The 15,335-nt window shown below is 40.0% G+C and overlaps 1 protein-coding gene across 5 annotated transcripts in view; it reads left to right on the top strand.

Annotated features, from left to right (window-relative positions):
* The window catches only part of plx (PTB_TBC1D1_like and TBC domain-containing protein plx), an 18,623-nt gene extending 8,109 nt beyond the window's left edge, over positions 1-10,514 (top strand). For 2 of the 5 annotated variants that reach the window (XM_022808414.2, XM_086989242.1), the window contains 15 exons: positions 89-239; positions 1,169-1,349; positions 1,966-2,180; positions 2,521-2,679; positions 3,087-3,250; positions 3,444-3,917; positions 4,997-5,220; positions 5,536-5,699; positions 6,040-6,183; positions 6,395-6,571; positions 7,203-7,310; positions 7,815-7,989; positions 8,263-8,423; positions 9,962-10,134; positions 10,353-10,514. In XM_022808414.2, the coding sequence (XP_022664149.1) occupies positions 89-239; positions 1,169-1,349; positions 1,966-2,180; positions 2,521-2,679; positions 3,087-3,250; positions 3,444-3,917; positions 4,997-5,220; positions 5,536-5,699; positions 6,040-6,183; positions 6,395-6,571; positions 7,203-7,310; positions 7,815-7,989; positions 8,263-8,423; positions 9,962-10,134; positions 10,353-10,467 (2,785 nt within the window). In that variant the 3' untranslated portion in view covers positions 10,468-10,514. The remainder of the gene's footprint in view (positions 1-88; positions 240-1,168; positions 1,350-1,965; positions 2,181-2,520; positions 2,680-3,086; positions 3,251-3,443; positions 3,918-4,996; positions 5,221-5,535; positions 5,700-6,039; positions 6,184-6,394; positions 6,572-7,202; positions 7,311-7,814; positions 7,990-8,262; positions 8,424-9,961; positions 10,135-10,352) is intronic. The other 3 variants (XM_022808416.2, XM_022808415.2, XM_086989241.1) reach the window with 3 other exon arrangements.
* The last annotated feature ends 4,821 nt before the right edge of the window (positions 10,515-15,335 follow it).

Here is a 15,335-nt window from a genome sequence, read left to right as displayed (position 1 = left end):
TATATATATGAGTGTAATAGGGACGCAGTCCTGTTGCTGTAATAGAATAACCCGTCTTGTTAACACGCACGTACGATTTTTGCTGAAGTGAGATGTTGGACCGAGCTGTCCCGTGCACCTCTACGTCAATGAAGCTTGAATCTCGAAATCGCACCATGATCCTCATACTCGGCAAGCAGCAAATAGTCCTGCTCAGCGCGGATAAGAAGCAGGTTTCATGGGGGAAAACGTTCGCAGAGGTTAGCTGACTTTGGTACTTCTCACTACATTAGTTACTAAATGCAATTTTCCTTTTTTATATATATTGATGCATTCAGATACAGTTAAGAGGAACCCTTCTAGTTTAATCTTTGTTATTGGACTATCCTCGGCTATCTCGCTTAATATTCTAATGGATTTCATTAACCAGTCACGTTCTCGAACATGTTTCACTGTTTAGCAAGCAGCGTGCTCACCATTTTCGGCTTCTTGCGGTTAGTCCTATTCTCACGGACCGCAAGTTATATGTTGTAGGTTACAAAGTTACGTCTGATGGCATCGCTGACAATCGTGGTGATAAAACAATTTGATTCACCTAAGTCTTCAATTATTCATTGTTCGCTAATGAAATCAATGGTAGGCACTGATCTTGAGTCTGTCTATCTTAATATTGCATTGATTTACAGCGTCAAAGAAAAGAAAGCAAAGGCGTCAACTTTGCTCAAAAAAAGCTTCCAAAAAAGATTTCTATAGCTGACCCTTAGCGTCCTTTTACTCCGAGTTGGCGTCGCTGCACAGCGTTGTTTCAAAGCTCGATCCGAGTGATTTGGGCAGCCTAAGAAAACAGAGAAATCACAATATAAATGCATTATCTCTTCCGTGACTGGGATTTTTGACTGAATGGGCCCACTGTCTATGTCCGGTTTCGAAGTTGGACCACTCGTTTGTCTGTCATGTGCAGTTCATAAGCAAGCATCTTATTACTGCCTGGATCATCGTGAGAGCCTGAATAAAGTTAATATTCATTTGAAACGGTACAGATTTTCATCTCGTCGTAACGTTACCTAACGTCAAACATATCAGAAATCAAATACATATAGATTCTTCAAGTTTTCAAATAAATGCTTTTTATCGAGTGTGGATTTAAGCCATTATTTCACGCGTGCATGTTTGTATCGTTTAAAATTAGGTGTTAAATTGTGTGGAGGGCGCGACTTTCTCAGACCACTTTGCAATCACTTGCGTCGATGCCCATGAGACCAGCAGCCTGCCCTATGGACGTCTTGTGTTTAAGTGTTTGTCGCCTAGCATCGTGAGCGAGATCGTCCTATCGATTAAACAAAGCAAGGATAATATTACGACGGCCAAAGGTAATATATTAAGCTTAAAATGATCGGTTGTACAGATACATTAACGATAGGGGTAAGCTAGTGATGGGAGTACTATTGCGAGTTGTCATCTCTTGGCCATCGTTTATCTCGATGGGAAAAAAACACCAAGACGTGCCCAATAGCTTCTGCTCATCTACATATACGCTTCCAGTTCGACAACGAACCTCCTCGATTTCTTATTTGTACCCCACAACTTTTGTAACTACCTTTAGGGTACAGCTGCTGGAGTGCGTATACTCTGGACAAAGCCTATCACAATTTGATCACGTTTGAAAATTTATCTTGAAAAAAATGTACAACGGACACGGCAGTATCACTGCTTAAGTACGGAATGAAGATGTTTAGCTTCAAGTTACCGGAACTAATTCGAATTGTTTTTCGCGCGATGTTTCAGGTAAAATAACCTACGATACATCGAATAGTAGTATTGAAGATGTTGTGGTATAAACTTATTTTGCATTAATTGATCCTGGCTACGCAATCGATATATTCATTAATCATGCAATTACTGCGCAAAAAGACGTCGTAGGGATGTTGCTGAGCTTTGCTATTAGAAGATGCTGGAAACAATCGTTCCTCTTGACATTATTTGTAGGAGGTGGTAAAGTCGCAATAAACAATTTTGGTTGCGACGGTTGTCCAATGCTTAAGTTCCATAACCTCTGCCTTCGTTTGGAGACTCTTGACGTCGTAGAATCGTGGCGACTCATAGAAAATTGGGTATCCAATGTAATTGACGAGTCAGACCGAAAGAATGCCCTCGCACGGATTTCCGATAGCGATCTCGCCTCACCACAACAGCGAAATGAGGCAAGAATATATTTCGTTCGCCTTATATTCCTGGCAACGTATACGGTTACCTTATCATTAGACGATCTTCTTTATATCTACATTGTACAAATGATGCAACAGATATATATATATATAAGTGCAGCACACCCCAATAATTAGCGCCATTTTGGTTGTCATCATGAATAATGTCACTTTTGTTGTTTTACATAGAATTTGTATATATTCGGTCTGTGAGAGTACAGAGAGGTTGATTCTCATTAGTTTTATCTTGCATAATTCTCCTAATTCTGACCTCGATGTGGATAATATGTGATGAGGTTGAAAACCTATTATGCGAAAGCCACATGCTCATTTTCAGGTGTACATGCATATGCTACGGAAACATTTTGAATTTAAGCAAGGAATACATTTTCATCAACCTCAAGGCGCGAAGGAAAAAGCAGTTCTAGGTCTCTTCAAGGACATCAAGGAAAAAGCCCAGAAGACGCTGTCTTCATCATTCGAGACATTGCTCAAGGTTAGTTCTTAAAGAGTAGCTCAATTTAGCTGGACGTGTAGTCGAAGGAAAAGCAATGGACACGCCAGTCGATCTTCAAGATCCTTACATGAGTTTAAGAAAAATGATGAAGAAACGTGTGGCATGAATAATTCAGTAAACTATCCACTAGCGTTGGTTTAGGGCGGATCTTCACAACAACACAGTGTTATGGTTCATGTCTAACCGTAAATAAACCGTATGCATTCTATTCTTAGTTAAATTAAGGACAAGCGTTATTATAGCTTACATGCAGGCTATTTTAACGCAAAGTTCTATCCGTTTATCATTAACCTAATTGAAGTAAGCATTGCGCGTTCGTTACATTAACTAAAGCCATACCTGAACGCTCAGCTGTATAGTTATGATAATGTGTTTTGTGCGTTCAGCCGCAGAAGCAGTCTTCCCTACCGTTTGGTCGAACCCTCTCATCTCCTCCGGCACGATCAGATTTTACTTCAGCACTTCCTTCCGATGGCCCGCGAGCGCTGGTTTCTTCAAGTGACGAGAGCGTCGATAAGAATTCGGCTGAATCCAAAGAGTATCTTACACCGTGGGTGGTGACTTGACTCATCTTTGCTTGTGGTTTTTCGTACTATAAATATTAGTCTACTACACGTACTGACTTTACTCGCGGTAATAAAGAAATAGCAAAACAAAACTAATCAGGTACGGAAAAATCCAAAGCTAGATTCGTACACGCGTAAACCTTGAGTATTTACCTGCAATAACGCTCGGTTTGACAGGTTGCCCGGAATTCCGGAAAAGGGATCGAAGTCCCCCGAATCAGCTGCTCGGCCACACACCCCAACGCGACGGTCTCCTTCGCCGAAGCTGAAATTCGCCGCTCCTCATATTGTGCGTACCTGCGTAACGCCAACAATGGGGCATCCGTCATTGCCCCATTCGTCGGTCGTCACTCCACCTGCTTCACCATCAGCACCTCTGCCGCCACCTTCCCGCGCTCCTACATTATCGTGTGGGCTGGCATCAACCGTTCCGTCTAGCACGTTAGTTCCTGTGCCCAACCGCAAGCATATGATTCGACGGATTTCACGCAAAACGTCACGTACTGAGTTGCCATCAGACGTCGCCAATAGACACAGAACGTGTGGCGAACTTAAGGAACTTTGGCGTAAGGCGATTAGAGAGACTATCTTGCTTAATAGAATGGAGCGGGAAAATGAAAAATTGCTGATTCAACAATCGGAACTAGAAAGGTGTGTATAACCTAATAACGAACAATTATTAAAAAATAAAATAACGCAACTGATTGGGTACGTTGCCTTGCTTTTGAAAAATTGGGTGCTAATCAAAAACAGTTAGAGCAAAAAACATAGCTTCTCGTACTCAGGAAAATAATACAGTTTTTTTTGCATCGTCGACTGTGTTTAACGCAACAATCCCCCTGATCTGGATTAATTTAAAGCTCGCTCATCCAGTTCACTCTCGTCCTCAATAAAAAGCGGATATTTAATAGAGTTTTACCTGAAATGCAGTAAATAATATAGGTACAATTTTGTACCGGCAAAAATAATCATTAAAACGCTGCAAATAATCATTGTAGAACTTTCCATCAGTCGGCGACGATCGTGACCAATAAGGTGAGAGATTCCTGGCTTTCTAGATAACTGAAATGAGAAAATGCTTACTACTCACTGTTTAAATACCGATGCTTTTTAATCCAGCAATATATATATATAATTTTATTGTGTAAAATTTCATTGACAAATCGAAATTTTATTTTCAAGTGAATTCTTATTGAAGTTTGCTAATTTACTTTGAGAATCTTCGAATAATTAATATTTTTTTTTATTGCTACATGGCTGTAACTTTAACTTGAATACAGTTTGCCGATTACTACTACGTTCTGTAAAGATCTTTCATAGTAATAATAGTACGAAACCGCATCAGTTGATAAAAACTGACGAAAATGAGACGAGGACAATTCCAGCAATCCGGCAGATTCGTTCAGAGCATCTGGAATATGTAGAAGCATCTATTGATATGCAAAACATTGGCCGCATTCAGCGGCGGAAGGAGGCGCGGAGCGGCCACGGTGAAAATAGGGCTTAGTTCTCATCGATCCCATACCCGCTCGAATTAGTGAGAAATGAAAAACTCAACGATGTTTTTTCCTTCTTGATGCCTTGGAAGGCGTTTTTTTCCAATAAAGAAATTAGGGACGACCCCCATATATTCTATTCGTTATAGAAATTGTCTCATCAGCTTTATCTTCAGCGTCTGGGTTATAATAAAAAGTATTGCTGTAATACTTTTCTCGATTGCGTGTCCGCAGAAGGCAGACCTGTCTTGACTATGCAGATTCGGGGTCACCGGATGAGTTCAGCTGGGAAAGCGTCTTGAAAAATCGAGCAGAGAGCCAAGAAGAACTGATTCTGGCTTTGGTTAGACAGGGAGTACCCAAACAAAAGCGAGGTGAAATCTGGAAACTCTTCAGCAAAATTTTCAACCGTTACACATATAGGGGACCGCTTGACTTGAATGCGCCAATCTTCAAAGGTCCGTTATTACAAATAGCCGGAAAATATTATGGCTAGAAAAAATACGTGCAAGAAAAGATAGAGAAAAATTTGTATCAATTGTATGACGTTGTAGGTGTTTTCAATTTTACACGACTATTGCACAAGATAAAAATGTTCTTTATTTAATTTTTATCTCATTTAGTCGTTGCTTTTAAGAAAGTAAGACCTAAAGGGTCTTACTTTCTTAGCTATTTATGTAGATTAGAGATATAGTCTGATATTAAGGGCCCAGTGTAAATTGGTACCAGTATAGTTTCTCTCATATATTAGGACTTCAATTTAACAATTTCAGCGGAATACAGCTCTTTGTTGGTGACTTTAACGGAGAACCAACATCTCATCTTAGTCGATCTCGCTCGAACATTTCCTACCCATCGCTTCTACAAAGATGGTTTCGGAGAGGGACAACTTTCATTGTTCAACGTACTTAAAGCATATTCAATAGTCGATCCTGAGGTAATTTTTGACGGATAAGTTAAAAGTTCCATACTCTCCCCTGTTACTTCGATCTTATTAATTCGTTTTTCGATAGTCGAAGAGAAAGAGTATGTTAATAATTACTGGCTAAGTACTTGTAAAAATGATTTACGTAATAAATACATGTAATGCTTTGTCTTAGTGAGTATCCATTTAATTCCAAATGTGAGTGCTGTTTCATATCCAAATGAGCTAGCAGGGCTACGTATCAAAATTGCGCCATATAATCAAAATCTACCTGCCATCTTGCTTGTTAATTCCATAGTGTCATAATTTTCCACTGTTTTTAATAAACTATTCTTATTGGACTTCCACTTAGGTGGGCTATTGCCAAGGCCTTGCGTTTGTATCTGGTGTTCTGCTTCTACATCTCACCGAAGAAGAAGCCTTTCAGTTACTTAAGCATATGATGGTCCACCTCGGATTTCGACAACTCTACCTTCCTAGCATGGAAGGGTTGCAGGTACAGCGTAGATGATCCCCAAATCGATACCTGAACAATACATTTTAATCGATTGCCGTTAGTTTTTTAATTACTTATATAACGTACGGCTTTCAAAGATGCGAACCCCAAGGCAGTTATTGCGGTGGATATGTATTAGCATAGCCTTCAAGACTAGATTAACACTCAGTGGGGGGGGGGGGTGTCGTTTTCAACTGTGCACTATTTTCAGGTTCAGCTGTACCAATTGTGGCGTCTCCTTCATGATATTCACAATGATCTGTACAGCCATTTCGAGAGCTTTGAGATGGAACCTGCTCTTTACGCTACACCCTGGTTTCTCACCGTTTTCGCATCTCACTTCCCAATGGAGCTAGTCGTACGAATCTTCGATCTCATCTTTATCCAGGTCTGATAACCGCATGCTGTTTAGTTAACTTAGAAATCAAATTGGACAGGTGATCTACCCTTTTGTCTTCTATTGAAAACATTTCCTATTACAGTACATCTCCATCATTGAGGCACGTGTTTATGCCATCAATCGAACGACACACGGACTTCATACTGACGGCATAAACATCGATCGATAAGCTTTACGCGTTTCGATTCAATTTCAGTTAATTTATATATTACCCTGAAAAGTGAAATTATTTTATTGAACGAACCTTATTTGTATCACCTGACGGAAGATGCCCCAATGTCTGCAAAGAACCGCCAGGAAATGGTAAAAAAAAACCTAGCATAAACATAAAAGAGATAACGGAAGCGTTTGCTCTAGTCGATTGACAGCAATAACGATTGATTGTTTTCGATGTTTTACTGTATAACCCGTGTGAATTTGCTATGTGTAAAACTTCTTCTCTCTGACAAGGTAAATAAAGCGTTTCGGTGCATTTAATAAGGATTTATGTTATTCGCTATAGAAGATCTCTGTCTCCGACTTCGCAGTTTGTCTAGCATTCCGTTAAGGAAGTTCACGCTGCATCCCCATCAGTAGTGAAAACAAAACAACTAAATACACATATCCGTATCTGTTCTAGGGGGCTAATGTTGTAATTAAGGTCGCCATGGCCGTTCTTGTAGTGCACAAAGAACAGTTACTCTCGTGCATCGGCTTTGAAGAGCTGTCCGATTATCTTAAATACAAGGTAAAAACTATGTTCAAGTTCTGCCCACTATTACTCTATACAGCAGTCTGATTTACAGAAAAAAAAAGTACATAGTTTTTTTTATTACATCGTTTTTTGCAATACAAACCTCTAAAGAATGATGTCGAGCTCGTACTCAAAGTCAGGTTGTTGAGTGACGCTTTCCGTTCTGTTGCTAACAGACGTAGCCCTAATCATGCACGTTCCACAAGCAAGTCACACGGATATTCCGTTCCGTAAAAGCAAGGCCAAACGCTAAGTATACCATGCATATGAACGACAAATTAATAGGTTTTTAGAAAAAAGCTTATCCGATATCCCCAGAAAAAGACAACAATAAAACGTAATTTTTATCTGTCTATAAAATCTGCTGTACCACTATAACCCGTATAGAATGAATCGTCGCAGATAGTGACTCGAAGTAGCTCGATGCTATTGCTATCGGACTCATCGTCTATAGACGTGGCTTGAAAGATTAATATTGTTATGCGTCATTTTCGAAAGGTCCCTTTGCTAAGTCGGGAGCAGTTACACTCGGTTGTGAAGACTGCTTCGCAGTCCGACCTTTCCCGTTGCATCTTCGACTATGAAACCGAATTTCGTCTCATCCAGGAGGACGTTTTACAAGCCACTCCACAAAGCAGCCAACAACATCACATCTCGTCACCCTCAACGGGAGGTACGTTTTTTCTCGCACCGGCAGATCATGCGTAGCATAGTGAGGCAGCGATTCGTAGAAGTGAATAGTTACAGGATGGATAAATACAGGATTTGGAGATGCAAGTCCCGTTTGTGACAGCTCTGGGAAGGACGTTAGGTGAACTTGTTGTCAACTACGGAGAAGTTTTAGGAGCGTTCGTTTGCCTTTTAAACGTTTCGAAAGCGTAAAATTTTGCAAATTGATTGCGAGTCTTTCACGAGTTGCAATACAACTTCAAATCGTACCCATTAGCAGAATGCGGCGGCGAGTCCGGCTCTCAGCAGGCGACTCCGGGCAACTCGGTAACCAGGGAGCTCAAAATTAAAAGTGATCTGGAACAGCAGATATCTGCTCTTCGGTCACAGAACCAGCACTTGCAATTAGAGATTCAGAGCTTGCAGGAACAGCTACAGGTATGTTTGTAATTATAGTCCCTAGTCTCAGTGTCCGAAAAATATGGTTCTCGTTTATATAGGCAACGACATAGGTCGCACAACGATTGCACCATTTGCTACTAAATATTATAAATCACATTCGACTCTATAAGAAACATAATTGAAATAGTTTTAGTTTCCTTCATAAAGTATTATATGATTCAAGCGACATTGGTATAGGAAATAGCTTTATCAAAGCTCTATATCCCAAAATCGTATTTTTTTTTATTACCGTGATCATTTCGTTTTTGTTTAATCACAAAAGTGCCTATGGACAAGATGCAGGTGCTACCACAGTGGCACTTCTTTCGTGCTCTGCGTTGGTTATTTTGATGAATAAGTGAAATGCGTGTGCTTCTGGGCAAACAGCGCCCCACGTCTTCGGGTATTGCTATACAGACGCTATTGTTGTTTCACCAGGTTTAAGAACATGTCTTCTTTTTTCAATCTTTTTACATCCGTCCATGAAGTCTGTTGCCGAGAATTAGGTTCAGGCTACTTTGATCGTTACGAATCTTATTCTTTCATGGTTTCGAATCTGTGAGTTAAGTTGTACGCTAAAATACACGCGGGGCACTATTTCGACATGTTAAAGTTTCTTACGATCTTAAAGACTTTTGCATGAAGTCTGGCCTACGTGTCCAGGAAGCAGACCACTGCTCCTCTGTTGTATTAAGGGAGAAGGGAGATTACAACATGAAATTCAATGCAATTGCTCTTCTCCTCACCCATACAGTTGTCCTACCTGTTGGTAACACCTATCTGTTATTTCAAAGCTTAGAGGAAAAAATCTATCCTAAAGCAATATTCAATAAAGGAGAGGTGTGAGATTAGTCTTTCCTATATAATGATACTATTTGTGATACCGTATCATAGACGGTACACCTTCTTGAGTCCTTATTGTGAAAAACTTCCAGGCTTGAGGATTAGGACTAGTAGCTTAATTTAGATTTAATTGAAAACATACCTTTGTTTTCGAAAAGCCTCCTAGGTAATCTAACAAATGGTGTTTCGTTACGGCACCTAGATAGGCTAAGCCTGGAGGTTTTTACCGTCTACTGTTTTTGAGAATCCTCCATCTACTTTCGCGTGACTCAGCAGACTTGTCACAATGCGCTTCAATCGAATCACCGGACGCTTGCCTCGTCTTCAATTAATTTTTCGACAAATTTCATAAAAACCCGAATTGGGCCGTTTTCGATATCGACACAGCGCTCCGTTTACATGGCTTCTTTGTTCTTATTATCAGTATTTATTATTCTCGCAACGAAATGTAAGATCTTAAAGTCGCTGTACACTGCGCGAATTCGGAAAACTTATTTGATCACTAATATTTGGTATTGCGCGCAAGATTGCATAGGTCGACGTTATAAACGGCATTACTATGAGATATTCGTTAATATCCCAGAGTTTCGCATTATTAAGGACACTTTAATCCTTAAAGATACCTCAATGATATAGATAACCCGTGTTTTCTCTGTGGTGGGTTGGCTTATTGCGCGTGCGATCAATTCCAGGTTTCGCATAGTAGTGGGCTCGCACTGGAGTCCTCTGTGGAAAGCCATCGGTCGACGGTGAAACGACTCGAAGGCTTCATACGAGGACTACGAGACGAAAAAGATGCTCTTATTCATTCAGTCAATGCTTTACGACGTCGGATCACCGTCCTCGAGGAACAACTTGTTAGCATGTAATAAAACTGTTATCATCTTTGGTAACGATGTTTATTAGCGCTATAACTTTGGTCCGACTCTGACATTGTCATGTCCAGCCTGTTTTGGGTAGGATCCCAATGGGTCGTTTAAAATGTTGTCATTTTAAGCAGCCACTTTGCACGACCTGTTGCTTTAAGTGTTGGCAAGCACGATTCCCAAACCGTTAATCAAAATGATATCAATCTCATTTTAGGTCACTCACTCACCAAAAGCCCGACCCACAACCACCCAGTATTGTGATTCGCCAAGTTTCACAGGACAGCGAAGAAGATAGCAGCGGCCTTAGCGATCACAATGATACACCTTAGAACGAACGTGTGTGAAGAATAAACCTGGCCAATCTAGCCGAACCGGATGCACTATTTGTTTTAAACTTATTTGCATTTATTGCCTCAACAACAAGTTGAACGTTGCAGCGATTAAGACCGTATGCATCAGTCTGCCAGATTAAGTTCGAAAACTTCGTAGTTATATAGTCTATGTTGATATCTACCATTTTTCCCTTCAGTAGAATATCTAGGTTAAACATAGTCGCTTGGCAATGGCTCATGTCAAACTAAGATGGTCGCAGAAAAAAATTCACTGGAATTTAGTACAAATATTTGTAATATATATATATATATATATATATATATATATATATATATATATATATATATATATATATCGCAAGCAAGAACATTTCCGAATGTATGGTAAACACCCTCCGCCTCTTGTGTAAGGGTTCTCAGAGAACAATTTTCAACATAACATTGATGTAAGCAGGACTGGACCTTTGCAAAAGGGCCGTTTTAACGTAACGGTAGGGTGTGTGAGGACAACAACATAATAAGCACCAATGATTTCCCTCCGAATGAATATATTACTCTTGATAAGTATACCCGCATGAATATACAAAAACTAATGGAATGAATAATTGAAAATACTATATTTTTTACTTAGACGGTTACGAAGTAGGAAGTACAATACCATATTATTAAAGGACGCTCTGACAGCGCGCTGCCTTCATCAAAAAAATGTAAACATATCAAACTGTAGCTGGGATGGCCAACAATTCGTTGGATCGCTAACACACGAGCACTGAAATGCGTTCATTGTAACTATCTGCACCCAAAAAAACAGTGTTGGCTATGTGAAGGCAAAGGTTTTACTTTAAGTTTAATTTACATATAATACATTGCTAAAGCTACTTATTTTTCTACCTTGCATGGCATACATACATAGAGCATGGCGATTGAAATGGGAAAACTCGACAATTCAAGTAACTGGATATTCAGATAATAATAAATTAGGAGTTCACTGGGATCACTCAGTCAATACTGACCAAATCAAGATATAAGGTATTCACAACGAGAGAATGCAAAAAGCAAAAACAATGCAGAGCTGTATATCGATCGAAATATAATTTATGTTAGCTTAGGTGGCACAAGAAATAAGGTACAGGTACAAAACCAGAGAGACGGCAAAAGTGATTATTGGCTTGATCTAAGCTGCAGTTTGTGGTCAACGAAGCATCATCGGTAGCAAAATCAATCAACGGCTAAAGTGGGGCGATGTAGGAGGATCCGGGGATTGGCGTTGCACAGCGCTGATTAGTCTGTAAAAACGGGTAAACGTAGATGGCCTAGCATACATAAGTAGGTGTGATAGCACCTAAACTCACATAAAATTCGCATATGGCTTGTTCTTCAAAGATACACTATAATATACTTATAATCGATTTGATACTAACGTATGAATTTTTATATTATAAGTAAACACGTAATCAGCATAAAGTGAGTAAAAAGCATACAAGAAACTAATCGGTTCCTTATTGTTATCATCTCTATTGCTATAGATATATATTCGTGTTTGCAGCAACTTCGTTCTGGTCAGAACGTGAGCATCGTCACGCCATGCAGCTCTGCTCTGATATTAGGCTCAATCGGAGTCAACGTGTTACGTTACGCGTTATAGATACGCTAACACCGTGAAAATAGTATATCGTACCTACTTCATGCGCGTACAACAATGACACACATAGTATTTCATCATTGAATTTCCGATGGCAAAATCCAGGACTAGTAACACGACACATACATTACTATGTCTAATTTCCCTTTCACCGACCCCTTTGGAGGTCGGTGTTATTCGGGACAAAAATGCACCCGGTAGTTCTTGTTAGATTCTCAGAGGCACACTTGCACGAGCGCTGTCGCTAGTACGGTTTTTCTTCAAAGCGAATAGATCAGCTTCAATAAATATATTGGTGCGTTCGAAATACTTCTTGGTTTTGTTTTTTCCATATAGCGTCTATTCATATTCTTCATCACTTGCTGATGATATTAGAACGAGGGAAACCATTATCACGCTCGTATTAGCATCTGACACCAGCCATAGTCGTATAAGGCGTAGACAAAGGACTGTTGAACCGTAATTATAAACTTTTTCGGCTGCTGTTACTCTGGTTTCGGAGAGTCGTTAATGAAAGATGGCTGCATAACTAGGCAGAATGACTCCAATGGAAACGGTTTAATCAAGCTCAGAAACTGCGCCAGCATCTGCCTAAATACTTTGGATCCGGCCATACATCAGAAATACAATTATCTCAGAAGCATTATTCTGAAAACATTTATTATGTATATTGAAGCTTCGAAGCTCTTGTCTTTGTCCATATGGTATTTTTCCTTTTAGTCACATGCAGATGATATTAGGTTTGTGACGTTAACCAAACACTCGCACCCGTATGAGCATTTCGGTAAAAATAAATTAGTTCGTCAGATCCAATAATGAGATTCGGGTCGCATACTAAGTGGATCGGAAGTTAAACCCCCTCGGGTAAAACGGCCCTCTAAAAAGAGACGCGATTGACAATGTTCATTAGGATGGTACCGGCCATTCCATCTGCACAAACCTCATCATGGACGCTGTACAAGAACGCATCGGAGCACAATTCGTATCATAAGCTTTGCACTAGAGCAACACCTCCCAGATTCGAATATTTATTTCACTTCAAAGAATTCATAAAGCGACACCGCAACTATAAAGCTATGTCACATAACTGTCTTAGTCAACAAAAGTTTCGATACTGTACCTTTAAATAATAATAATAATAATACTACCGAAACAGTTTACCGCTTAGTTGAACGATCTCAACCTTGGTCTCATCTTGAACCGTCATCTTTTGCTCCTTGTCTTCTAACCTGGCTGTCGTGGAACGTTATTTGTGTGCATTTGATGATTAATGGCGTCGCTCTAGAAATAGAAGAAACGTACGTAATTAAATGAAGATAAAATATCGCGTTTCGGTATTATCGGTAGCGATTCGAAAGGTAGCAGCATGTGTCGAAATTTGCACCCTCTGAAGTGTACTATTGTTCGTATGTACATTGTACGCCATAGTTTATCGTCGATTTCTACAAGGAGTGCTCTGTAGTCAACTGCTGATGGAGAACTTTGGAAAACGTTCAAGGGCATTGCAACCTATGCCGGGCTCTAATGCGCGCCCTTTAAGCAACATCGACACAACAAAGCATTCTACACAAAACAAAATTACGTTCCTTTTTCAAAAACTGTCACTTTCCCACGGGCTAACGCTATCGTCCCGGGTTGTAAAACTTACTAGGCTTGCTTGAATGGTAAGTGACATGTTCATATTACAGAGCGAATACTGCGATCTAATAAACTCATATGTCATATCTACAGTATATCTACCGTAATCACCTTAAGCCGGCTCATCATCGAGCTTCTATCACTGCCCTGCTACGATAAAGCCCCTGAACTACCTTCGGGCCTGGAGTTCTTATTCGTGGACCCAGTGCTCCATACAATTGGGTCGCACGACATCGATACTCGACAGAGTCGATCGACTTTCTCTAGTTGACGATCTAGTCTACGATCGAAAGTCGTCTAGTGTTCCTACAGAACCCGGATAGCGGACGATTGCTCGCCGGTCTGACAATGATTGTCATCAACAACACGCACAACTTAGTCATAGTAGATCGTTGTTCCAGTTATCATTATTATTACTACACGTATATACTCTACGTCAATATCTACGTTCAGACTTGGCGTTTATCCTATTGTTAGTGTCTGGCTGCAATCCGGATGATGACTGCAAAGGCTGGATAGAATAGTTTGGAACGAATAGCTTGAAGCTAACCCAGAGAAGCCAGCGTCTAGCTTGCGACACCTTGGCAATACAAGACACTTTCCTGCCAACGGGCAATATCGTGTGTACTCGGCTCCTGATGACAGAACGACAGCTCTGATCCGCAATTACCTTTAAGAGCGTAAGTTGCAGTCAGGGTAACTTTATCTTTACTGGGGTATAGCATGGGCTTCTCAAAACATGTTTCCAATCCTGCCGCTTCAATCGTTTATCAGGCTCGAGATGAGAGCTGACTTCTTTAGCCGGCACCATAAGCCAGCGACATCGTTAACTTGGGAGCGAAGGCCTACATACAGAATTTCGTATCGTTTTTGGACATATCTACGGTTTCGTTTTGGCATTATATCAGCGTAGACGTTGTTAGTTATAGAAAACCTTGCTTGGAAAAAAAATCCCAGCTAACTAGAATATTTAGCTCAAGATGAAAACATAATTCTAATCACATCCTGCATGGCCGTAGCGAAAGTCATTACACAGTCAAAGCGGCATCAATCAGCACTGCTGTGTGATATAAAAAATAGAAACATGCAAAATGATATAGAGAGAGATAAGCCTCACGAAAATTACACCTGCGCTCAGCTTCTTTTTCCAGAGAAAGTAAAAACAGCAGTCAAATCTGTACACGCATGTAACCCTATGTAGAAGCTTGCCAATTACCAGCTGAGTTAGAAGATACTAATGGCCATGTTGACTGGTGTCAGTGTCGAATAAAAAACACAACAGGATATAAACTAGATTGTTCTAAGGCATTGGGTTCAGTACAGAATTTACTACAATGCTAGGGAGGCCAAATGGTGCTAAATTATGATAGTAAAACAGAATTTTAGAGGTATAAGGTCAATAAAATATGCTGAGATAATTAGTATGGCCCCTCGATACACACACAAATCGAAACTATAATCGAAGATTATCAATGTACTATCTTTTTTACGAGCCCGCTACTACTTAAGTGTAACAAAACATTGTTATGGCTATACGTAATGATTACATACGATACAATGTACCGGTATAATGGATATTCAATAT

This window comes from Varroa destructor, unplaced genomic scaffold, assembly GCF_002443255.2.
Source record: "Varroa destructor unplaced genomic scaffold, Vdes_3.0 BEIS01000005.1, whole genome shotgun sequence".
Taxonomy (NCBI): domain Eukaryota; kingdom Metazoa; phylum Arthropoda; class Arachnida; order Mesostigmata; family Varroidae; genus Varroa; species Varroa destructor.
Note: the sequence above shows the minus strand (reverse complement) of the source record. Positions and strands in the feature narration are given on the sequence as shown.